General features: G+C 45.4%; 1 protein-coding gene across 1 annotated transcript in view; it reads right to left on the bottom strand.

The window, feature by feature from the left end:
• The window catches only part of LOC137368865 (nipped-B-like protein), a 693066-nt gene that overhangs the window by 595668 nt on the left and 70146 nt on the right, over positions 1-27252 (bottom strand). The window contains exon 2 of the mRNA XM_068029073.1: positions 11150-11296. Coding sequence (XP_067885174.1) covers positions 11150-11213 — 64 coding nt within the window. The 5' untranslated portion in view covers positions 11214-11296. The remainder of the gene's footprint in view (positions 1-11149; positions 11297-27252) is intronic.

The raw sequence follows: 27252 nt of genomic DNA, 5'->3' as shown, positions 1-27252 counted from the left end.
TGAAACCACTTCACAGTCAAAATAAATTGCAGTCTATATCAATATGAAACCAAGACCACTCTGCATTCGCACAAAAGATGCAATATAATTGACAGCTAAAATCATAACTAGGTGTCATCAGGTACATTCTTTAAAATGTTTATTTTCTAATTCTGCAAAAACACAGGCACTTATTTGCATGGTAGTCATGAAGCAGCCCTTCCCAGGCTCCAAGACCAATTATCCAGTTTTAGGATTAAGTGACAGTGACCATTTTTTAACCATATAAAAGTTGCGTAATGACAAATTCCAACAAGACCCAATCGCTGTTGCCTAATTTTGGAAAGCAGTGTCCAAGTACTCCACTATTACCTCCACCGAAGACCAGCAGTTAAGAACATAACAGGAGCAGACGCAGACCATTCAGCCCCTCAAGGTTGCTCTGCCATTCAATGTGATCACGGCTGAACTTCTGCTTCACCTTCACTTTCCAACCCGCTCCCCATGTTCCTTGATACCTTGTGACACCAAAACTCTGCCTCAGTCTTAAATATACCCAACAATAGAGCATTCACAGCCCTCTGGCGTAAAGAATTCCAAAGATTCACAACCCTCTGATAATCAGGGGATCAGAGGAGAAAAAAACAGGCACTTGAGGTTTGAGATAATTAGAAGTTATAAAAGGCAGATCATGTTTGAGGAATCCAAATGATTTTTTGATGAATTAACAGAGAAGGTTGATGAAGGGAGTGCAATGTATGTTGTCTGCATGGATTTTAAGTAAGTGTTTAATAAAGTACCAGATAAAAAGCTAGTTACCAAAATTGAGCCACATGGAATACGAAGGTCAGTGCCAGAATGGATTAAAAAAAATTGGCTTAAGGACAGAAAACAGCAAGTCATGGTGAACGGCTGTTTTTCAGACTGAAGGATGGTAGACAGAGCTGTTCCTTCATGGTCATAGTCGAAATAGACCATCTTTTGACGTACATAAATGACTTGGATGTTGGAATAGAGTATACAATTTCAAAATTTGCCGATGATACCAATTTTGGAGGCAGGATGATACCTAGTGTCCCTCGTCAAGCTGTTCCAGTACAACACTGGCACAAACTCGGCATTTTCTTTTAAATCATTAATGGCATGTGGGCATCGCTGGCTAGGACAGCATTTATTGCCTATCCTCAATTGCCCTCGAGGTGGTGGTGAGCAGCCTTCTTGAACTGCTGCAGTCTATGTGCGGTCAGTACACCAACAGTGCTGTTAGGAAGGGAGTTCCAGGATTTTGACCCAGCCACAGTGAAGGAACGGCAATATAGTTCCAAGTCAGGATGGTGTGTGGCTTGAGGGGAACTTGCAGGTGGTGGTGTTCCCATGCAACTGCTGCCCTTGTCCTTCTAGATGGGAGAGGTTGCGAGTTTGGAAGGTGCTGTCTAAGGAGCCTTTGTGCGTTGCTGCGGTGCATCTTACAGATGGTACACACTGCTGCCACTGTACGGCGGTGATGGAGGAAATGAATGTTTGTAGATGGGGTGCCAATCAAGCGGGCTGCTTTGTCCTGGATGGTGTCAAGCTTCTTGAGTGTTGTTAGTTCTGCACTCATCCAGGCAAGCGGCAGGCTTTCAGGAGTCATGTGGCGGGTTACTCGCCTCAGGATTCCTCGTCTCTGACCTGCTCTCGTAGCCACGGTATTTATATGGATACTCCAGTTCAGTTTCTGGTCAATGGTAACCGCCTGGATGTTGATGGTTGGGGATTCTGCAATCGTTATGTCATTGAATGTCAAGGGGGGATGGTTAGATTCTCTCTCCTTTGAGATGGTCATTGCCTGGCACTTCTGCAGCGCAAATGTTACATGCCACTTATCAGCCCAAGCCTGGATATTATCCACGTCTTGCTGCATTTCTACACTGACTGCTTCAGTATCTGAGGAGTCACAAATGGTGCTTAAAATTGTGCAATCGGCAAACATCACCAATTCTGACCTTATGATTGAAGGAAGCTCATTGATGAAGCAGCTGAAGGTGGTTGGGCCTAGGACAGTACCCTGAGGAACTCCTGCAGTGATGTGCTGGAGCTCAGATGATTCGCCTCCAACAACCACAACCATCTTCCTTTGCACTCGGTATGACTCCAACCAGCAGTGAGTTTTCCCCCAAATCCCACTAACTCCAGTTTTGCTAGGGCTCCTTGACGTCATACTCAGTCAAAGGTTGCCTTGACGTCAAGGGCAGTCACTCTCACCTCACCTTTCGAGTTCAGCTCTTTTGTCCATGTTTGAACCAAGGATGTAATGAGGTCAGGAGCTGAGTGGCCTTGGTGGAACCCAAGCGTCACTGAGACAGGTTATTGTTAAGCAAGTGCAGCTTGATGGCACTGTCGACGACAACTTCCGTCACTTTACTGATGCTGGGGCAGTAATTGGCTGGGTTGGATTTGTCCTGCTTTTTGTGTACAGGACATACCTGGGCAATTCTCCACATTACAGGGTAGATGCCAGTGTTGTAACTGCACAGGAACAGCTTGGCTCACGACATGGCTAGTTCTGGAGCACAGGGCTTCAGCACTATTGCTGGAATGTTGTCAGGGCCCACAGCCTTTGCAGTATTCAGTGCCTTAAGTTGTTTCTTGATATCACACCGAGTGAATCGAATTGACTGAAGTCTGGCATCTGAGATGTTGGGGACATCAAGAGGAGGCCGAGATGGATCATCAACTCGGCACTTCTGGCTGAAGATTGTTGCAAATGCTTCAGCCTCATCTTTCGCACTGATGTGCTGGGCTCCCTCATCATTCAGGATGGGGATATTTGTGGAACCACCTCCTCCAGTTAGTTGTTTAATTGTCCACCACCATTTATACCTGGATGTGGCATGACTGCAGATCTTAGCTCTGGTCCGTTGGTTGTCAGATCACTTAGCTCTGTCACATGCTGCCTCTGCAACATTCACGTCACACAAGTGTCGGCCAATGACCATCTCCAACAAGAGAGAATCGAACCATCACCCCATGACATTCAATAGCATTACCATCACTGAATCCCCCACTATCTACAACCTGGGGGAACCATTGGCCAGAAACTGAACTGAACAAGGCACAAAAATACTGTGGCTACAAAAGCAGGTCAGAGGCTGGGAGTTTTGCAGCAGGTAACCCACCTCCTGACTCCCCAAAGCGTGTCCACTCTCTACACGACATAAGTCAGGAGTGTGACGGAATACTCTCCTGGAGGAGTGCAGCTTCAACTCCGGAAGCTCGACATCATCCAGAACAAAGCAGCCTGTTTGATCGACACCCCATCCACCACCACCGATGCCCAGTGACAGCAGTGCGTACCATATACAAGATGCACTGCATAACTACCACGCCTCCTTTGAGAGCACTTTCCAAACCCCTGACCTCTTTAACCTAGAAGGACAAAGACAGCAGACACATGGGAACACCATCTGCAAGTTCCCCTCCAAGCCACACACCATCCTGACTATGAAATATATCACTGGGTCAAAATCCTGGAACTCCCTCCCTCCCACATGCCAAAGACTTACAGGTTGATAGGTTAATTGGCCATTATAAATTGCCCCTAGTATAGGTAGGTGGTAGGGAAATACATAGGGACAGGTGGGGATGTGGTAGGAATATGGGATTAGTGTAGGATTAGTATGAATGGGTGGTTGATGGTCGGCACAGTCTCGGTGGGCCGAAGGGCCTGTTACAGTGCTGTATCTCTAAAAAAAAACAGCGGATAGGCAACAAATGCTGGCCTTGCCAGCGATGCCCACATCCCATAAAACGCAGAAAAAAAACAAATCAACTGCAACAGGACAAAAAGAAGCTTGAGGAATTGGCAGCTAAGTGGCAGATGGAATTTAATGCAAAGAAATGTGAGGTGATGCATTTTGGCAAAAGGGTTAGGGAGAGGCAATAAATGGGACAGTCCTGAAGAGTGCACAGGGACAGAGGGACCTGGGGATTCATGTGCATGAAGCTTTAAAGGTGGCAGGATATATTGAGAGCGTCATTAGCAAAGAATTTGGGATATTGGGTTTCATATATAGAGGTATTGAGCACAAAAGCAGGGAGGTTATGCTGAACCTTTATAAAGCTCTGGTTAGGCCCCAACTAGAGTAGTGTGCCCAGTTCAGGTCACCACACTGCAGGAAGGATGTGCCAATCCTTAAGCGGGTGCAGAGGATACTTACCAGAATAGTCCCAGAGATGAGGGATTTTAGCTACAGGGTTTGGTTTGGGAAGCTGGTGTTTTTCTCCTTGGAGTAAAGGAGATTGAGGGGACATTTGATTATGACAGATTTGGAGAGCGTAGAAAAAAGCAAACCTATTCCCATTAGCTGATGGTACAAGGACTAGGGGACACAGATTTATGGTTTTGGGCAAGAAATGCTAGGGGAATGTGAGGAATAACTTTTTATGCAGCAAGTAGTAATGACCTGGAAATCGCTGACTAACAGGGTGGTGGAAGCTGAGACAATGAATCATTTCAAAAGGAAAATGGATGGGCACGTGAGAGAAATAAAACTACAGAGCAATGGGGATAGAGTCAAGGAATGGGACTGATTGGATTGTTCTGTAGAGAGCCGACAGGGACTCGATGGGCCGAATGACGACCATCTGCGCTGTTGATGCTGACTATGAAACAATTTCGCAGCTCAGCCCTAAATGATCAGCCCCTTGTCCTGAGGCTGTTCCAGCCAGCGGAAACAACCTCTCAGTGTCTACCTTGTCAAGCCCCTTCAGAATCTTCTAAGTTTCAATGAAATTGCTTCTCACTCTTCTAAACTCCGGAGTATAAGCCCAATTTACTCAGCCTATTGTACAACAACACTCTCATTTCAGTGAACCTTTGCTGTACCACCTTCAATGCAAGTGTATTGTTCCTTAAATATGGAGACTAAAACAGTGCACAGTACTCCAGGTGTGGTCTCACCAAAGCCCTATGTAATTGTAGCAAGACTTCCTTATTCTTGTACTCCAAACCCCTCGCAATAAAGGTCAACATACCATTTGCCTTAAATAAAAACAAAGTGCTGGAAATACTCAGCAGGTCTGGCAGCATCTGTGGAGGGAAGCAAGGTTAACATTTCAGGTCTGTGACCTTTTAACAGAACTGGCAAAGGTTAGAAAAGAATTAGGTTTTAAGCAAATGAAGGGGGTGGGGGTGGGGAAGAGAACAAAGGGGAAGGTGTTTGATGGGGCAGGAGAGATTAAATAACAAAGCTGTCCTGGGACAAAAGCAAAGCGTGTGTTAATGCTGGTAATGAAAGACAAAGCATTAGTCCAGAGAGATTGTTAATAGCAGAACAATGAGCAGCTCTGTCTACATGAAAAGCAGACACATGGTTAAAAAATAAAATATTAAAAAAAGCCCAGTCATGCTCTGAAGTAAAAGCAAAATACTGCGGATGCTGGAAATCTGAAACAAAAACAAGAAATGCTGGATTCACTCAGCAGGTCTGAAGTTATTGAACTCAACGTTCAGTCCACAAGGCTGCAGAGTGCCTAATCGAAACATCAGGTGCTGCGCCTCGAGCTTGCGTTATTGTTCACTGGAACACTGCAGCAGGCCAAAGACTGAAATGTTAGCATGAGAGCAGGAGGGAGCATTGAAACGGCAAGCCACCGGAAGCTCGGGGTCAAGCTTTCAGACTGAGCGCAAGTGTTCCTCAAAGCAGTCACCCAATCTGTGTTTGGTCTCCCCAATATCGAGAGACTGCATTGTGAGCGGCGAATACAGTACACTAAATTGAAAGTACAAGTAAATCGCTGCTTCATTTGAAAGGAGTGTTTGGGCCTTGGATAGTGAGGAGAGGGGAGGTAAAAGGGCAGGTATTACACCTCCTCCGATTACATGGGTAGGTGCCGTGGGAAGGGGATGAGGTGTCAGGGGTGATGGAGCAGTGAAACAGGGTGTCACGGAGAGAACGATCCCTTCGGAGTGCTGGTGGCATCATGCTGGAAGTGGCGGAAATGGCGGAGGATCAGGAGGCTGGTGGGGTGGAAAGTGAGGACAAGGAGAACCCTGTCGCAGTTCTGGGAGTGAGGGGAAGGCATGAGGGCAGAAGTGTGGGAAATGGGTCAGACACAGTTGAAGGCCCCGTCAACCACAGTGGGGGGAGGTGTGGGGGGTGGGAAGAGAATCCTCAGTTGAGAAAAAAGGAAGACATATCAGAAGCGCTGTCATGGAAGGTAGCATCATCAGAGCAGATGCATTGGAGATGGAGAAACTGGGAGAATGGAATGGGGTCCTTACAGGAGGCAGGGTGTGAAGTGGTGTCGTCGAGGTAGCTGTAGGAGTTGGTGGGCTTATAATGAATATTAGTCAATAGCCTATGCCCAGAGATGGAGACAGAGAAGTTGAGGAAGGGAAGGGAAGTGTCAGAGGTGGACCATGTAAAGGTGAGAAATTGGAAGCAAAGCTGATCAAGTTTTCCAATTGGGGGCGGGAGCAGGAAACGGCACCAATACAGTCACCAACGTACTGGAAAAAAAGAGTTGCAAAGGGTGCCTGAGTAGGACTGGAACAAGGTAAGTTCGACATATCCCACAAAAAGACAGGCATAACTAGGGCCCATGCAGGTACCCATAGCAACACCTTTTACTTGAAGGAAGTGAGTGGAGTTGAAGGAGAAGTTGTTCAATGTGAGAACAAGTTCAGCCAGGCGGAGGAGGGTGGTGGTGGATGGGGTCTGGTTGGGTCTCTGTTCAAGGAAGAAGCAGAGAGCCCTCAAACCATCCTGGTGGGGGATGCAGCTGTAGAGAGATTGGACGTCCATAGTGAAGGTGGTTAGGGCCAGGAAACTGGAAATTGTCAAAATGACATAGGGTGTCAGAAGAGTCACGGATGTAGGTGGGAACAGACTGGACCAGCAGAGAAAAGACAGAATCAAGATAGGAAGAAATAAGTTCAGTGGGGCTGAAACGATGCCAGGACAGCCCTGTTCGTGGATTTTAGGAAGGAGGTAGAAGTGGGCTGTCCAGGGTTGCGGTTGGAAGCTGTAGAGGAAAGATCTCCAAAGGAGATAAGGTCAGTGACAGTGCTGTGGACAGTAGCTTGATGTTCAGTGGTGGGGTCATGGTTCTGGGGGAAGTAGAAAGAAGCGAGAGAGAGTTGGCGCTCAGCCTCTGCAAGGTAGAGGTAGGTGCGCCAGACAACAAAAGCATCACCCTTGTCTGCACTTGGTTTTTAGTTCAGATTTCCAGCATCTGCAGTATTTTGCTCTTATTCTAACATTTGCTTTCCTACTTGCTTGCTGTACCTGATGTTAACTTTCTCTGTTCCTTGTACAAGTACGCCCAACACTCTCAAACAAAAATATTCTATTTTCTATTTATTACCAAAGTGAATAACCTCACACTTCCTTTCATTATACTCCATCTGCTACTTTGTTGCCCACTCACTTAATCTGCCTGTCTGTGTCCTTCTGACAGCTTACATTCCCACCTAGATTTTCATTGTTACCAAACGTAGATACATTATTCTTTCTCTCTTCATCTAAGTCATTAATATTAATAGCTGAGGCCCAGCACCGATCCTTGCAACATTCCACTAGTTACAGCCTGACAACTTGAAACTGCCCTGTTTATCTGTGTTTCCTTTCCATTAAGCAATCCTCTATTCATGTTGATATATTAACCCCAACTTCATGAGGGTACCTTATCAAACACCTTTTGAAAATCCAAGTGTACTACAGCTACTGGTTCCCTTTTGTCTACCCTAATTACATCCCCAAAAAACAAATAAATTTGTGAACACAATTTCCCTTTTGTAAAACCACATTTACTTTGTGTGATCATATTATGATTTTCTACGTGCATTGTTAAGACTTCCTTAATAATATTCCCCCAACGACTGATGTCAGTCAGGCTAACTGGCCTTGATTCAGTTTTTTCTCTCCCTCCTTTCTTCAATAGCGATGCTACATTTGCTAACTACCAATCCACTGCGACCATTCTAGAATCTAGGGAATTTTGGAAAATCATAACAGTGCATCCACTATCTCTGCAGCTACCTCTTTTAGAACCCTAGGACATAGGCCATCAGGTCCTGGGGATGCGTCAGGTTTTAGTCCCTTACTAGTCTAAATCTTATGATACAATGATCACTCTTACCCAAGTGCACCCCCACACATATTTGGTCCACTTGTCGCACCTCATTTCCCAGCAATGCCTCCTACCCAGTTGGACCGAGAACATTCTGGTCAAGGAAGTTCTCCTGAACACATTACAGAAATTCCTCTCCCTCCTTACCCTTTACTCTGTAATCATACGGCTAAAAGCTAAACATCTACAAAGCATGATGGGTAAAGAATCCAATCTTGCACGAGCACCAGAACTGTGAAGTGGAGAAAAGAGCTGTAGTTGCAATTTAAGGAATCAGCCTGCTGACCAAGCAGCATGTGCTAAGAATTGCTTAACATAAAACTGCTGGCAAAAGGTCGCCAAACAAGGAACAATGGACAGAGAGAGGAATCTTGTTTAACGGAGACCTAGTCAAACAGATGATGAGGTTAAGTCTCAACGAGACAATGGAACTTGGGCCAGGTGTACATGCGTATCACAACTCGTCGCCTGCAGAACCTGGATAAAAGGAACAACACTGGAAACATCAGGAGTGAAGACCTGCAGGTACAACCATCTCGGAAGAGAGCCCTGTGTCTGGGACTCAGTGAAGAGAACCCATCGGGAGGGAGACTGATCGCCTCGCAATGGGTAGTATTTAAGTCCAAGCCATGAGTCTTGTGATTTATTGTAGCAAGTAGTTTAACAAGTGAAATAACGAGTAGCTTAACAAGTGATTTAAGTATCAATAAAAGTGTTTCATACGAAGTATCTCATGTAAGTGTCTCTTTGTCCGCCACGTCGGTTGACACCTTTGTAGAAGGGTCAACAACTCAAACATTATACCAATATTTGGGTAAAGTCCCCCAAGATGGCCATTTTATATTTCTTGCGCATCTGCTTTCCCTGGGAATCTGCTCTTCCCCGTCTCACTATTTGGAGGCCTATAGAATACCCCTAGCAGTGCAATCATGCCCTTTTCGCTTCTCAACTCTAACCAAATGGATTCTGTCCTTGCCCCCTCAAGGACATCCTATCGTTCCAACACTAGTGTCTTCCCTCATCAGTACTGCCATCTCACCTTTTTTCCTTCCCTACCTTTTTCTGAACACTTCATACACTTGAATATTAAGCGGCCAGTCCTCACCATTTTTAAGCCAAGTTTTCGTTAAGACATCACTTATTTGTGCTTGCAGCTCACCAACTTTATTCACAACACTGTGCATTTATATACATGTATGATAAACCTGCCTTTGTATTCCTCATCGTCGTTCTAGTCTGCTCCTATCAAATATGGTACTACTCCCTTCTCCTACTATCGAACACACCACTCATTTTTGCAACTTATTCCCCTTTTCTACTTTGTCTGCTGGTGCCCACCCTGCTGCTAGTTCGGTTTCAATGTTCCCCAACCACACTAGTGAACCTCCCCATGAGGACACTGGTCCTAGTCTTGTTGAGGTGCAACTCATCCTTTTTGAATACATGCCTCCCACCCCAGAATGGGTCCGAATGACCCAAGAACCTGAAGCCCTCCCTCCTGCACCATATCTCAAGCTCGACTGATTCCTGAGACGAGAGGTTTATCTTATGAGGAAAGGTTGGAGAGGTTGGGTCTGCGTTCACTGAAGATTAGAAGGATGAGAGGTGATCTTACTGAAACATTTAAAATCCAGAGAGGACCTGACAGGGTGGACGTGGAAAGGGTGTTTCCCCTTGTGGGAGAGACTAAAACCAGGGGCCACAGTTTAAAAATAAGGGGTCTCCCATTTAAGACGGAGATGAGGAGAAATTCTTTTTTCTCAACAGGTCTCGAGTCAGTGGAACTCTTCCCTGGAGAGCGGTGAAGGCAGGGTCATTGAATGTTTTGAAGGCAGAGGTAGCCAGATTCTTGACGAACAAGGGAGACGAAGGGTGTCGGGGGTAGGCCAGAAAGTGGAGTTGTGTGCACAAACACATCATCCATGATCTTATAGAATGGCAGAGCAGGCTCGTGGGGCCGAATAGCCTACTCTTGTTTGTATGCAAATCTCCAGGACCTGATGGCCTACACCAGAGGGTTCTAAAAAAGATAGCTGCAGAGATAGTGGATGACTATTCTCTTTAATTAATAATGCCACCCCTCCTCCTTCCCTATCTTCTCCGAACACCTCATCCCCAGGAATATTGAGTACCCAGTCCTGCTCTTCTTTGAGACATGTCTCCACCACAATATCATGTTCCTACATGGCTATCTGCACTTGCAGCTCACCAACCTTATTTACCATATTCCATGTATTCACATACATGCACGTCAGTCGATTTAGACCTTTTATTGTATTCCCTCTTAATCTGAACCCACCCAATACCTTACTATTACTTAGTCTAGTGCTGTTTGTCTCTCCCAATTCTTTGTGCACCTTGTCTTTCTTCTCTAGCATTACCTCCTGGTTCCCAGCCCCCAACAAGTTAGTTTCAACCCTCCTCAATCGCACTAGCAAACTGCACCACAAGGACATCAGTCCTCATCTGTTCAGACAAAATCTGGAAAATAAAATGCTCAAATGAGCGCATAAAGTTCTGCAAAAGTGCTAGATGCAGGAAGACTTAGCAATACCCTTAATCACCTTCGTCAATAACTATCAGTACTATTAAAATGTTTACTGATGGATGATTGTTTATTAAATATGGGTGGTGCAAGCAAAACACCATGATCATTTGTCAATTAGCCAAATACACAATTATGGGTTGATACATCAAAATTGGGTCTTAGATGACTGAATGCTGGCATAATATATAATTAATTGTTGTACAAATCAACAGAAAACAAGAATTAAAAAACATTTTAGCAAAAAACTGCACAAGTATGAAAATACATAAAATAAATATATAATCCACATTGAGGTCCCACATATGAAAATTAATTTGAAGCATGTGTTTAATGCACTTTGCACATGTTTAAAAAAGTGATTGTAAAGACTTCTGTAGTGAACACTGCTATGCAGTCTGAGCCCTAATCATGCCTCAAATACATTATGTTCAAACTGTAGAATTCCAACAGGAACATTACGACTTTTAGAAGCCTGTAATAGATTGGTATACAAAATTCAGTACTTACAATCAGTGAGGCTAGCAATTCCAGCAAGTGTCGTGATGGGAACATGAGGCATATCCCCATTCATCCTGAAGCTGTAGAAATAATCCTGCCTATGCACAGATAGTTCAGTCTAGGTCCCAGCCAACTTCACTTCACATCTCCCAGATACTGCAAAAAAAAAAGTCAGTCCATCACTATCAGGAGAAACGCAAATTTCAGCTAAGTTTGAAACACAGAATCATAGAAGTTTACAGCAGAGAAGGCTGATATTTTGTGCAGGGAAGGTCATGTCTTACCAACTTAATAGAATTCTTTGAGGAAGTGACAAAGTTGATTGATGAGGGAAGGGCTGTAGATGTCATATACATGGACTTCAGTAAGGCGTTTGATAAGGTTCCCCATGGTAGGCTGATGGAGAAAGTGAAGTCGCATGGGGTCCAGGGTGTACTAGCTAGATGGATAAAGAACTGGCTGGGCAACAGGAGACAGAGAGTAGCAGTGGAAGGGAGTTTCTCAAAATGGAGACGTGTGACCAGTGGTGTTCCACAGGGATCCGTGCTGGGACCACTGTTGTTTGTGATATACATAAATGATTTGGAGGAAAGTATAGGTGGTCTGATTAGCAAGTTTGCAGACGACACTAAGATTGGTGGAGTAGCAGATAGTGAAGGGGACTGTCAGAGAATACAGCAGAATATAGATAGACTGGAGAGTTGGGCAGAGAAATGGCAGATGGAGTTCAATCAGGGCAAATGCGAGGTGATGTATTTTGGAAGATCCAATTCAAGAGTGAACTATACAGTAAATGGAAAAGTCCTGGGGAAAATTGATGTCCAGAGAGATTTGGGTGTTCAGGTCCATTGTTCCCTGAAGGTGGCAACGCAGGTCAATAGAGTGGTCAAGAAGGGATACGGCATGCTTTCCTTCATCGGACGGGGTATTGAGTACAAGAGTTGGCAGGTCATGTTACAGTTGTATAGGACTTTGGTTCGGCCACATTTGGAATACTGCGTGCAGTTCTGGTCGCCACATTACCAAAAGGATGTGGATGCTTTGGAGAGGGTGCAGAGGAGGTTCACCAGGATGTTGCCTGGTATGGAGGGCGCTAGCTATGAAGAGAGGTTGAGTAGATTAGGATTATTTTCATTAGAAAGACAGAGGTTGAGGGGGGACCTGATTCAGGTGTACAAAATCATGAGAGGTATAGACAGGGTGGATAGCAAGAAGCTTTTTCCCAGAGTGGGGGATTCAATTACTAGGGGTCACGAGTTCAAAGTGAAAGGGGAAAAGTTTAGGGGGGGGATATGCGTGGAAAATTCTTCACGCAGAGGGTGGTGGGTGCCTGGAACGCGTTGCCAGCGGAGGTGGTAGATGCGAACACGATAGAGTCTTTTAAGATGTATCTAGACAGATACATGAATGGGCAGGAAGCAGAGATACAGACCCTTAGAAAATAGGCGACATGTTTAGGTAGAGGATCTGGATCGGCGCAGGCTTGGAGGGCCGAAGGGCCTGTTCCTGTGCTGTAATTTTCTTTTGTTCTTTGTATCTATGCTGGCTCTATGCTAAAGTAATCCAAAATTAAGTTGCATTGCCTCCCTCCATAGCCCTGTATCTTTCCCTGCTTCAAATATTGATCCAATTTTCTGTTAAATGACTCAATGGTGTGCGGCAAAGCAGTCAATGCCCTAACTAGCATGTGTAAAGAAATTTCTCCTAACTCGTCTACTCGCCCTCAGTGACAATTTTAAACAGATCAGCCGCTTGTCATTCCTAGTCTTTCACTATTCACCATGTTATACTAAGCAAAAGAAAAACCAAATCCTGAACATTTGAAATAACAGGAAATGCTAAAACTATACAGAGGACTGTCAGCATCTGAAAGTGAAAGCAAATTTAATGATTGTCAAGTACATTTCTGCTGCATTTTCAGATCAAAAGGGTAAATGGGTAAATATAATTTTTAAAAGTATATTTGCGACATGAATACCAGCAATCTTGTAATTTCACGTGGAAATATAATCTTCAACACAGAAATCCTGTGTTCAGGTAGTGTTGAAATCCCAAGCCATACCTCGCACTTCTAACAGATCCTTATGTATCCTAGTGATTATAATAAAGTTCTGAGATTATCACAGCATAGAAACATTCAGCCCATCAAGCAGGCACTGATGTTTTCACCAAGAGTCTACGGGTAACGAAATTCTTAACTTCCTTATTCATCTGTTTTGCAATAATCTTATATCTGTACATTCTCAAAATTGCCTCACCAATCAAATCATTCTTAACTTTTATCTCAATCTGTTTCAGCTCCAGTGAAATACCAACTTCTAAAATCTCAGTCCATAACTAGAGCACCACATCTGAGGTAACATCCTGGTGAATCTACAATGCTTTTATACCCTTCCAACAATGCAGCGTCAAAAACTGCCCACAGTATTCCAACTGCGGCTTCAGATATAGTGCAGGCCTCACATTAACACTTAAAAAAAAAACAGACAAAGCAGGAACTACTCAGCAAATCTGGCAACATCTGTAGGTAGAAAAACAGTTAACGGTTTCAGGTCAGTGCTCATTCACCAGAATTCCCGTTTCCACTAGGTTCTCAACAGTTCTGACAAAGGGTCACCGACCTGAAATGCTGGCACTTCCTCTCTCCAGATGTTGCCAGCCTTGCTGAGTATCTCCACCATTTTCTGTTTATATTTCAGATTTCCAGTATCCACAGTATTTGCTCTATTCACTTTTTTCCCCTTATTGGATACCTTTAAATGCAAGACTAGGGTTTTTTTCTTGACCTTTTAAATGGGTTTTTCTAATTGCACAACCACCATTTTGAGGGGAAAGTGAGCTGTGAGGAGGCTGCAAAGAGGCTCCAATGTGATTTGGACATGTTGGGTGAGTGGGCAAATGCATGGCAGATGCAGTTTAATGTGGATAACTGTGAGGTTATCCACTTTGGTTGTAAAACAAAAATGCAGATTATCTGAATGGTGATAGATTGGGAAAGGGAGAGGTGCAATGAGACCTGGGTATCCTTGCACACCAGTCACTGAAAGAAAGCTGGAGTTCAGAAGAGTGAGGAGGGAATCTCAGAATCCTATAAAATTCTAACAGGACTTGACAGGGTAGATGCAGGAAGGATGTTCCCGATGGAGAAGTCCAGAACCAGGGGTCATAGTCTAAGGATACCGAGTAAACCTTTCAGGACTGAGATGAGGAGAAATTTCTTCACCCAGAGAGTGGTGAGCCCGTGGAATTCACTACCACAGAAAGCAGTTGAGGCCAAAACATTGTATGTTTTCAAGGAGGAGTTAGATACAGTTCTTGGGTCGAAAGGGATCAAAGGGTCTGGGCCCGAAAGCGGGAACAGGTTACTGAGTTGGATGATCAGCCATGATCATAATGAATGGCGGAGCAAGCTCGAAGGACTGAAAGGCCTACTCCTGCTCCTACTTTCTATGTTTCAAGCATTCAGGTGCCGCAAGCAATTCGGAAGGCAAATGGCATGTTGGCCTTCATTGCAAGAGGATTTGAGTACAGGAGCAAGGATGCCTTACTGCAATTATACAGGGCCTTGGTGAGACCACATCTGGAGTATTGTGTGCAGTTTTGGTTTCCTTATCTGAGGAAGGATGTTCTTGCCATGGAGGGAGTGCAATGAAGATTTAATAGGCTGATTCCTGGGACGGCAGGATTGACGTATTAGGAGAGATTGGGTCGACTAGGCCTGTATTCACTAGAGTTTGGAAGAATGAGAGGGGATCTCACAGAAACTGAGGATTTTCCCGATGGCTGGGGAGTCCAGAACCAGGGGTCACAGTCTCAGGATACGGAGTATGCCATTTAGAACCGAGATGAGGAGAACTGTCTTCACTCAGAGGGTGGTGAACCTGTGGAATTCTCTACCGCAGAAGACAGTGGAGGCCAAATCATTAAATATATTCAAGAAGGGTAGATATATATTTCTCAATGCCAAAGGGATCAAGGGATATAGGGAAAAAGCAGGAACAGGATACTGAATTGGACAATCAGCCATGATCTTTTTTGAATGGTGGAGCAGGCCCGAAGGGCCGAATGGCCTACTCCTGCTCCGATTTTCTATGTTTCTCTATTCTGCCCATCCTGCGATGCTACATTCTCCTGCTGTCTTTCATCATCCTCAGCACCATTTGCCATATTAAGTCCACATTATTTGTGTACAACTAGCTGACTTCTCAACAGCATTGCACATGGCAAGTCAAAAGGCCAAGGGTAGCCCTCTGTTGAAGCATGGTTAGAACCTGGGGGATAATTCAAACAGGGTGCACCAAGACAATTTTACTGTCATACATTCTATTCTCAAATTTTTAAATAACCCTTTAAATTTTATAATATTTGGGAAGAGTAGCTTTGATTAGACTCTCTCTGGGACATACAAAACTAAGTTGCTATATCACCACTTGGTCACAAGTTTATATAGCAGTTTCCATTTTAAAATGTGCACACAAGCATTTTTTTAAAATTCATTCCTGGGACGAGGGCACCTTTGGCAAAGCCAGAATGTCAGTCATAGAGTTATACAGCACAGAAACAAGCCCTTCAGCCCATCGTGTCCATGCCAGCCATTAAGCACCTATCTGTTTTAATCCCATTTTCAGCACTTGGCCTGTAGCTTTGTATGCTATGACATTTCAAGTGCTCATCTAAATACTTCTTAAATGTTGTGAGGGTTCCTGCCTCCACCACCCCTTCAGGCAGTGTGTTCCAGATTCCAACCACCCTCTGGGTGAAAATTTTTTCCTCAAATCCCCTCCAAACCTCCTGCCCCTTACCTTATATCTATGACCCCTGGTTATTGACCTCTCCGCTAAGGGAAAAAGTTTCTTCCTATTTACCTTATCTACGCCCCTCATAATTTTGTATACCTCAATCAGGTCCCCCCACCCCCTCAGCCTTTTCTACTCTAAGGAAAACAACCCTAGTCTATCCAGTCTCTCTTCATAGCTGAAATGCTCCAACCCAGGCAACATCCTGGTGAATCTCCTCTGCACCCTCTCCAGTGCAATCACATCATTCCTATAGTGTGGTGCCCAGAACTGTACACAGTACTCCAGCTGTGGCCTAACTAGTGTTTTATACAGCTCCATCATAATCTCCCTGCTCTTATATGTATTGCCCATCCTTAAATGCCTTTGAGAAGACATTAATAAGACACCTTCCTGAACCTTGGCAGTCCATGTGATAAAGCTACTCCCCACAGTGCTGTTGGGCAAGAGCTCCTTCACCACTCCCACAACCCTGTGGGGTAGTCGCTTATTAATTTTATATGTTTCAATTAGATCACCTCTAATTCGTCTAAACTCCAAGAATATGGGCCTAGTCTACACAACCTCTCCTCATAGGACAATCATCTCATCCCGGGAACCAGTTTAGTGAACTTACTTGCCCTAGAGAGAGTGCAACGAATGTCCTTCCTCAGGTAAGGAGTCCAAAACTGCACACAGTATTCCAAGTATGACCTCACCAATGCCCGGAAGCGATGGCATAGTGGTAATGTCACTGGACTAGTAATCCAGAGTCCAGGCTGATGCTCTAGCGACATGGGTCTAAATCGCACCACGGCAGTTGGTGAAATTTGAACTCAATTAATAAATCTGGAATTAGAAGCTAGTCTAATGATGGCCATGAAACCATTGTCGATTGCTGTAAAAACCCATCTCGTTCACTAATGTCCTTTAGGGAAGGAAATCTGCCATCCTTACCTGGTCTTGCCTACCCGACATGTAACTCCAGGCCCACAGCAATGTGGTTGACTCTAAAATGGCCTAGCAAGCCACCTCAGTTCAAGGGCAATTAGAGGTGGGCAATAAATGCTGGCCTAGCCAACGACGCCCACATTCCACAAACAAATAAAAAAATTCTAGTAAGACTTCGAACATAGAACAGTACAGGCCCTTTGGCCCACGATGTTGTGCCGAACCTTTAATCCTTAATAAGGATCAAACTACCTACATACCCTTCATACTATCATCCGTGTACCTATCCAAGAGTCGCTTAAATGTCCCTAATGTATCTGCTTCTACTACCACCACTGGCAGTGTATTCCACGCACCCACCACTCTCTGTGTAAAGAACCTACCTCTGACATCTCCCCGAAACCTTCCTCCAATCACCTTAAAATTATGCCCCCTGGTGATAGCCCTTTCCACCCTGGGAAAAAGTCTCTGACTATCCACTCTATCTATGCCTCTCATCATCTTGTACCCTTCTATCAAGTCACCTCTCATCCTTCTACGCTCCAATGAGAAAAGCCCTAGCTCCCTCAACCTTTCTTTGTAAGACATGCCCTCCAGTCCGGGCAGCATCCTGGTAAATCTCCTCTGCACTCTCTCTAAAACTTCCACATCCTTCCTATAATGAGGCGACCAGAACTGAACACAATATTCCAAGTGTGGTCAAACCAGGGCCTTATAGAGCTGCAGCATAACCTCGCGGCTCTTAAACTCAATCCCCCTGTTAATGAAAGCCAACACACCATACGCTTTCTTAACAACCCTATCAACTTGGGTGGCAACTTTGAGCGATCTATGGACATGGACCCCAAGATCCCTCTGTTCCTCCACACTACCAAGAATCCTGTCTTTAAGCCTGTATTCCGCATTCAAATTCGACCTTCCAAAATGAATCACTTCACATTTTTCCAGGTTGAACTCCATCTGCCACTTCTCCGCCCAGCTCTGCATCCTGTCAATGTCCCGTTGCAACCTACAACAGCTTTCCACACTATCCACAACTCCAGCAACCTTCGTGTCATCGGCAAACTTGCTAACCCAGCCTTCCACTTCCTCATCCAAGTCATTTATAAAAATCACAAAGAGCTGAGGTCCCAGAACAGATCCCTGCGGAACACCACTGGTCACCGAGCTCCAGGCTTTTACACTGCGATCCCTTTCCAACAAAAGTTAACATACCATTGCTTTCCGTATCCGCATATTAACTTTGATTCAGGTGCAAGGGCACCCAGGTCCTCCCAAATGAAGATACGAACATACAAATTAGGAGCAGGTAACATAGAAAATAGGAGGGGTAGGCCATTCGGGCCTGCTCCACCATTCAAAAAATATCATGGCTAATCGTCTAATTCAGTACCCTGTTCCCACTTTCTCCCCATATTTCTTGATCCCTTTGGCATTAAGAAATATATCTATCTCCTTCTTGAATATATTTAATGACTTGGCCTCCATGCCTTCTGCAGTAGAGAATTCCACAGGTTCACCACCCTCTGAGTGAAGACATTTCTCCACATCTCGGTTCTAAATGGCATACTCCTTGTCCTGAGACTGTGACCCCTGGTTCTGGACTCCCCAGCCATCGCGAACATCCTCCCTACATCTAGCCTGTACTAGTCCTGTTAGAATTTTATAGGTTTCTATGAGATCCCCTCTCATTCTTCTAAACTCGTGAATATAGGCCTAGTCAACCCAATCTCTCCTCATACGTCAATCCAGCCATCCCAGGAATCAGCCTATTAAATCTTCTTTGCACTCCCTCCATGGCAAGAACATCCTTCCTCAGATAAGGAGACCAAAACTGCACACAATACTCCAGATGTGGTCTCACCAAGGCCCTGGATAACTGCAGTAAGACATCCTCGCTCCTGTGCTCAAATCCTCTTTCAATGAAGGCCAACATACCATTCACCTTCCTAACTACTTGCTGCACCTGAATGCTTGCTTTCAGCGACTGGCGTACAAGGACACCCAGGTCTCATTGCATCTCCCCCTTTCCCAACTTTCACCATTCAGATAATAATCTGCCTTTGTTTTTACAACCAAAGTGGTTAACCTCACATTTATCCACATTATACTGCATCTGCCATGCATTTGCCCACTCATCCAACTTGTCCAAATCACACTGGAGCTTCGTTGCATCCTCCTCACAGCTCACTTTCCCTCCCAGCTTTGTCTCGTCTGCAAACTTGGAAATGTTACATTTAGTTGCCTCACCCAAGTCATTAACATATATTGTGAATAGTTGGGGCCCAAGCACTGACCCCTGCAGTACTAGTCACTGCCTGTCACGTGGAAAAACACCCAATTATTCCTACTCTGTTTCCTGTCTGGCAACCAATTCTCAACCCAAGCCAGTACATTATCCCTAGTCCCATGTGCTTTAATTTTGCACACTAACCTCTTATGTGGGACCTTATCAAAAGCCTTCTAAAAATCCAAATACACCACATCCACTGGTTCTCCCTTATCTTTTCTACTAGTTACATCCTCAAAAAACTCCAGTAGATTTGTTAAGCATGATCTCCCTTTCATAAACCCATGCTGACTTTGCCCAATCCAGTTTATACTTTCCAGGTGTTCAGCTATCACATCCTTTATAATAGACTCTAGCATTTTCCCCACTACTGATGTAAGGCTGTAATTCCCTGTTTTTTCTTTCCCTCCCTTTCTAAATAGTGGGGTTACATTTGCCACCCTCCAATCTATAGGAGCTGCTCCGAGTCTATAGAATTTTGGAAGATGACCACCAATGCATGCACTATTTCTAGGGCCACTTCCTTTCATACTCTGCGATGCAGATTATCAGGCCCTGGGGATTCGTCAGCTTTTAACCCCATTAAGTACCCAAGCACTATTCTTTCACAAATACTGATTTCCTTCAGTTACTCCCTCTCATTAGATCATTGGTTTCCTAACATTTCTGGAAGGTAATTTGTGTCCTCCTTTGTGAAGGCAGAACCAAAGTATGCGTTTAATTGTTCTGCCATTTCTTTGTTCCCCATTATAATTTCCCCCGTGTCTGACTGTAAGGGACCTACATTTGTCTTCATTAATCTTTTTCTCGCCCCATATTTATAGAAGCTTTTACAGTCAGTTTTTATGTTCCCCGCAAGTTTATTCTCATCCTCTATTTCCCCCTGCTTAATCAACCTCTTTGCTCTCCTTTGCTGAATTCTAAACTCCTCCCAATCCTCAGAATTGCTGCTTTTTCTGGCAATTTTATATGTCTCCTCTTTGGATCTAATAATATCCCTAACTTCTTTTGTAAGCCACAGTTCAGCCGCCTTTCCGGTTTTATTTTTGTGCCAGACAGGAATGAATAATTGGTGTAATTTATGCACACGTTCTTTAAATATTATCCATTGCCTATCCACTGTCAACTCGATTAGTAAAGTTCCCCAATCTACCATAGCCAACTCACGCCTCATACCTTCATGGTTTCCTTTATTTAGATTCAGGACCCTAGTTTCGGATTCAACTACTTCACTCTCCATCTTAATGAAGAATTCTATCATGTTATGGTCGCTACTCCCCAAGGGACCCCGCACAACAAGACTGTTAATTAATCCTTTCTCAAAGCACAATACCCAGTCTAGGATAGCCTGTTCTCCAGTTGGTTCCTCAACATATTGGTCTAAAAAACATCACTTACAGACTCCAGGAAATCCTCCTCCACAGTATTATTGCTAATTTGGTTTGACCAATCTATATGTAGATTAAAGCCATCTATGATTACAGTTGTACCCTTATTGCATACGTCTCTAATTTTGTTTAATGCCATCCCTTACATCTCCATTACTGTTTGGGGGCCTATAGAAAACAACCGCCAAAGTTTTCTGCCCCTTGTATTTCTTAGCTCCACCCATACAGAGTCTACATCATGATTTTCCGAGCCAATATCCTTCCTCACTATTGCACTGATTTCCTCCTTTACTAACAATGCTACTCCACCTCCTTTCACTTTTTGCCTGTTCTTCCTAATTATTTTTTTTGAATACCCCTGGATGTTCACTTCCCATCCTTGGTCACCTTGCAGCCATGTCTCCGTCATTGCAACTATGTCATAACCGTTTATGTCTATTTGCGCTGTTAATTCATCTACCTTATTGCGAATGCTCCGTGCATTAAGACACAATGCCTTTATACTTGTCTGTTTAACATCGTTAGTCAGCTTAGCTTTATTTTGCACTATGGCCCCATTTGTTTCTCACCCTTGTTTTCTCTGCCTTCCACTTTTGCCTCTTACCTTTCCGTCTTTCATTTCTATCCTTGTTTCCCCCTCCTCTGTCTCCCTGCTCAGATTCCCATCCCCCTGCCATTCCAGTTTAAACCCTCCCCGACAGCACTAGCAAATACCACCCCACCCCCAACCAAGGAAATTGGTCCCAGCCCAGTTGCAACCAGTCAAGCTTGTACTGGTCCCACCTTCCCCAGAACCAGTCCCAACGACCCAGGAATCTGAATCCCTCCCCCTTGCACCATTTCTCCAGCCACGTATTCATCTGATCTTTCCTGCTATTTCTGCTCTCACTAATGCATGGCACTGGTAGTAATCCAGAGATTACTACCTTTGAGGTGCTACTTTTTAAATTTATGTCCAAACTCCCTATATTGTAGGACCTTCCTCCACTCCTGTGCAACAGAACCACCCATGGTGCCATGAACTTGGCTCTTGCTGCTTTCCCCTGAGCCATCTACCCCAACAATATCCAAAGCGGTAGTATCTGTTAGAGAGGGAGATGGCCACAGAGGACTCCTGCACTACTTGCCTTCCTCTACTCTGCCTGGTGGTCACCCATTCCCTTTCTACCTTTGCAGCATTTACCTGCTGTGTGACCACCTCACTTAACCTGCTATCCACGATGATCCTATCTCAGAATCACTGATGCTCCACAGTGAATCCACCCGCAGCTCCAGCTCCGTAACGTAGGTAGCCAGTAGCCCTGCAGACGTATACACTTGCTGCACACATGGCTGATGCACATCAGAAGATGGTAAATCTGGTGAGGTGACAGAGTTCTGTTGGGCAAGGAAGTGGCTTCAACTAGCGTTGTTTAATGATGAGAGGATACCAGATCTAAACTGTCATAGTCTTGTACACCTCTATAAAAACTCCCCTCAATGTCCTTTTCTCCCCCAAGGAGAACAATCCCAGCTTCCCCAACCTAACCTTGCAGCTGAATTTTCATCCTTGGAACCGTTCTATTAAAACTCCTCTGCACCCTCACATCCTTTCTAACATTTGACGACCAGAACTGGACTCAATACTCTAGTTGGGGCCTAACCAGAGCTTTATACAGGACATGCGCGATGCCAATATCATCACCCTCTATAAAAACAAAGGTGACCGCGGTGACTGCAACAACTACCGTGGAATCTCCCTGCTCAGCATAGTGGGGAAAGTCTTTGCTCGAGTCGCGCTGAACAGGCTCCAGAAGCTGGCCGAGCGAGTCTACCCTGAGGCACAGTGTGGCTTTCGTGCAGAGAGATCGACCGTTGACATGCTGTTCTCCCTTCGTCAGATACAGGAGAAATGCCGTGAACAACAGATGCCCCTCTACATTGCTTTCATTGATCTCACCAAAGCCTTTGACCTCGTCAGCAGACGTGGTCTCTTCAGACTATTAGAAAAGATCGGATGTCCACCAAAGCTACTAAGTATCATCACCTCATTCCATGACAATATGAAAGGCACAATTCAACATGGTGGCTCATCAGAGCCCTTTCCTATCCTGAGTGGCGTGAAACAGGGCTGTGTTCTCGCACCCACACTTTTTGGGATTTTCTTCTCCCAGCTGCTTTCACATGCGTTCAAGTCCTCTGAAGAAGGAATTTTCCTCCACACAAGATCAGGGGGCAGGTTGTTCAACCTTGCCCGTCTAAGAGCGAAGTCCAAAGTACGGAAAGTCATCAGGGAACCCCTCTTTGCTGACGATACTGCTTTAACATCTCACGCTGAAGAGTGCCTGCAAAGTCTCATCAACAGGTTTGCGGCTGCCTGCAATGAATTTGGCCTAACCATCAGCCTCAAGAAAACGATCATAGGGCAGGACGTCAGAAATGCTCAATCCATCAATATTGGCGACCACGCTCTGGAAGTGGTTCAAGAGTTCACCTACCTAGGCTCAACTATCACCAGTAACCTGTCTCTAGATGCAGAAATCAACAAGCGCATGGGAAAGGCTTCCACTGCTATGTCCAGACTGGCCAAGAGAGTGTGGGAAAATGGCGCACTGACACGGAACACAAAAGTCCGAGTGTATCAGGCCTGTGTCCTCAGTACCTTGCTCTACGGCAGCGAGGCCTGGACAACGTATGCCAGCCAAGAGCGACGTCTCAATTCATTCCATCTTCGCTGCCTCCGGAGAATACTTGGCATCAGGTGGCAGGACCGTATCTCCAACACAGAAGTCCTCGAGGCGGCCAACATCCCCAGCTTTTACACACTACTGAGTCAGCGGCGCTTGAGATGGCTTGGCCATGTGAGCCGCATGGAAGATGGCAGGATCCCCAAAGACACATTGTACAGCGAGCTCGCCACTGGTATCAGACCCACCGGCCATCCACGTCTCCGCTTTAAAGACGTCTGCAAACGCGACATGAAATCCTGTGACATTGATCACAAGTCGTGGGAGTCAGTTGCCAGCGTTCGCCAGAGCTGGCGGGCAGCCATAAAGACAGGGCTAAAATGTGGCGAGTCGAAGAGACTTAGTAGTTGGCAGGAAAAAAGACAGAGGCGCAAGGGGAGAGCCAACTGTGCAACAGCCCCGACAATCAAATTTCTCTGCAGCACCTGTGGAAGAGCCGGTCACTCTAGAATTGGCCTTTATAGCCACTCCAGGTGCTGTTTCACAAACCACTGACCACCTCCAGGCGCGTATCCATTGTCTCTCGAGATAAGGAGGCCCAAAAGAAAGAAAGAATACAGGTTCAGCATAACTTGCCTGCTTTTGTACTCAATGCCTCTATTTATGGAGCCCAAGATTCCATATGCTTTGCTGACTACTCTCAATATATCCTGCCACCTTCAAAGATCAATGCACATAAAGTCCCATATGCCCCTGTCCCTGCACACTTTAGTACTGTGCAATTTTATCTATATTGCCTCTCCCTAATTCTTCTGCCAAAATGCAACACCTCATACCTCTCTGTTAAATTCCATGTGCCACCTCTGTCCATTCTGCTTGCCAATGCCCTGTTGCAGGTGATTCATATCATCCTCACTGTTTGCCACACTTCCAAACTTGGTGTCATCAGCAAGTTTTGAGATCCTATTCTGTATTCCAAGATTCAGTCATTTATACACAGCAAAAAAAGCAGTGGTCCTCGCACTAGCACTAATCCTTGGGGAACATCATTGTCTACCATTCTCCAGTATAAAAAACATTTACCACAACTCACTGTTTTCTGCCCGTAAGCCAATTTTTCACCTTAATGGATATTGATTCTCCTATTCGTTGAACCTCAGTTCTGTTAACCAGCCTCTGATCTGGTACTTCAGCAATCCATATTAACATCCATTGCTTTCCTTCATTAACCTTCTTTGTTACTTCAAAAAGTTCAAATAGCTTAGTCAAGCAAAATCTTTCACAAATTTGTGCTGGCTCTTAATTAACTCAAATGGGTATGATCTAATTGCTATCACGGAAACATGGCTGAAGGTGACCAAGACTGGGAACTGAATATTTAGGATATTCGGCATTTAGGAAGGACAGGCAGAAAAGGAAAAGGAGGTGGTGTTGCGCTGATAATAATTGATGGGATTAGTGAGGGAGGATCTCAGATCGGAAGAACAAAATGTGGAATCTGTTTGAGTGGAGCTAAGAAATAGCAAGAGGCAGCAAACATTGGTAGGAATTGTTTATAGGCTGCCAAACAGTAGTGGTAGTATGGGGCATGGTATTAATCAGGAGATTAGAGAAGCATGTAGCATGGGTGAATTCAATCTGCATATAGACTGGGTAAACCTAAAGAGCACTAATGCTGTGCAAGACGAGTTTCTGGAGTGTGTTAGGGATGGTTCTCTGGACCAGTATGTTGTGGAACCAACGAGAGAGCAGGCTATATTTTTCATTAATAGGATGTGGGCATCGCTGGCTAAGCCAGCATTTATTGCCCATCCTTAATTGCCCTCGAGAAGGTGGAGGAGAGCTGCCTTCTTGAACCACTGCTATCCATGTGGGCTGGGTACATTCACAGTGCTGTTAGGAAGGGACTTCCAGGATTTTGACCCATCAACAATGAAGAAATGGCGATTATAGCTCCAAGTCTGGATGACGTGTGACTTGGAGGTGAACATACAGGTGGTGGTGTTCCCATGCATCTGCTGCCCTTGTCCTTCTCGTTGGTAGAGGTCGTGGGTTTGGAAGGTGCTGTCGAGGGAGCCTTGATGCATTCACAGAATCACAGAATAATACAGTGCAAAAGAGGCCCTTTGGCCCATCGAGTCTGCACCGATGCATTAAAACACCTGACCTGTCCACCTAATCCCATTTGCCAGCACTTGGCCCATAGCCTTAAATGTTAAGACGTGCCAAGTGCTCATCCAGGTACCTTTTAAAGGATGTGAGGCAACCTGCCTCTACCACACTCATAGGCAGGGCATTCCAGACCGTCACCACCCTCTGGGCAAAAATGTTTTTCCTCAAATCCCCCTTAAACCTCCCGCTCCTCACCTTAAACTTATGACCCCTTGTAACTGACCCTTCAACTAAGGGGAACAGCTGCTCCCTATCCACCCTGTCCATGCCCCTCAATCTTGTACACCTCTATCAGGGCAGCCCTCAGTCTTCTCTGCTCCAGCGAAAACAATCCAAGCCGAGCCAACCTCTCTATAGCTTAAATACTCCATCCCAGGCAACATCCTGGTGAATCGCCTCTTTCTTTGGCCTCCTTATCTCGAGAGACAATGGGTAAGCGCCTGGAGGGGGTCAGTGATGTGTGCAGCAGCGCCTGGAGTGGCTATGAAGGCCAATTCTAGAGTGACAGGCTCTTCCACAGGTGCTGCAGAAAGATTTGTTTGTCGGGGCGGTTACACAGTTGGCTCTCCCCTTGCGCTTGTCTTTTTTCCTGCCAACTACTAAGTCTCTTTGACTGGCCACACTAGCCCTGCCTTTATGGCTGCCCGCCAGCTCTGGCGAACGCTGGCAACTGACTCCCACGACTTGTGATCAATGTCACAGGACTTCATGTCGCGTTTGCAGACGTCTTTAAAGCGGAGACATGGACGGCCGGTGGGTCTGATACCAGTGGCGAGCTCGCTGGACAATGTGTCTTTGGGGATCCTGCCATCTTCTATGCGGCTCACATGGTCAAACCACTCAAGCACCGCTGACTCAGTAGTGTGTAAAAGCTGGGGATGTTGGCCGCCTCGAGGCCTTCTGTGTTGGAGATACAGTTCTGCCACCTGATGCCAAGAACTCTCCGGAGGCAGCGAAGATGGAATGAATTGAGACGTCGCTCTTGGCTGACATACGTTGTCCAGGCCTCGCTGCCATTGAGCAAGGTACTGAGGACACAGGCTTGATACACTCGGACTTTTGTGTTCCGTGTCAGTGCGCCATTTTCCCACACTCTCTTGGCCAGTCTGGACATAGCAGTGGAAGCCTTTCCCATGCGCTTGTTGATTTCTGCATCTAGAGACAGGTTACTGGTGATAGTTGAGCCTCTGCACCCCCTCCAATGCAATCATATCCTTCCTATAATGTGGCGACCAAAATTGCACACAAAACTCCAGCTGTGGCCTTACCAAAGTTCTGCACAACTCCAACATGACCTCCCTGCTTTTGTAATCTATGCCTCGATTGATAAAGACAAGTGTCCCATGCATGGCTGCAGTGCATCTTATAGATCGTACACACTGCTGCGTGATGAGTTAGTGGTGGAGGGAGTGAATATTTGAAGATGGGGTGCCAATCAAGCGATCTGCTTTGTCCTGGATGGTGGTGAGCTTCTTGACTGTTGTTGGAGCTGCAGCCATCCAGGCAAGTGGAGAGTATTCCATCATACTCCTGACTTGTGCCTCATAGATGGTGGACAGGATTTGGGGAGTCAGGAGGAGAGTTACTCACCGCAGGATTCCCAGCCTCTGACCTGCTCTCGTAGCCACGGTATATATACGGCTACTCCAGTTCAGTTTCTGGTCAATGGTATGTTGATACCGGGGGCTTCAGCAATCGTAATGCCATTGAATATCAAGGGGAGATGCTTAGATTCCCTCTTGTTGGAGATGGTCATTGCCTGGCACTTGTGTGGCTCGACTGTTACTTGCCACTTATCTGTCCAAGCCTGGATATTGTCCAGGTCTTGCTGCATTTCTGCACGGACTGCTTCAGTATCTGAGGAGCCACA

This window comes from Heterodontus francisci, chromosome 4 (genome assembly GCF_036365525.1).
Source record: "Heterodontus francisci isolate sHetFra1 chromosome 4, sHetFra1.hap1, whole genome shotgun sequence".
Taxonomy (NCBI): domain Eukaryota; kingdom Metazoa; phylum Chordata; class Chondrichthyes; order Heterodontiformes; family Heterodontidae; genus Heterodontus; species Heterodontus francisci.
Note: the sequence above shows the minus strand (reverse complement) of the source record. Positions and strands in the feature narration are given on the sequence as shown.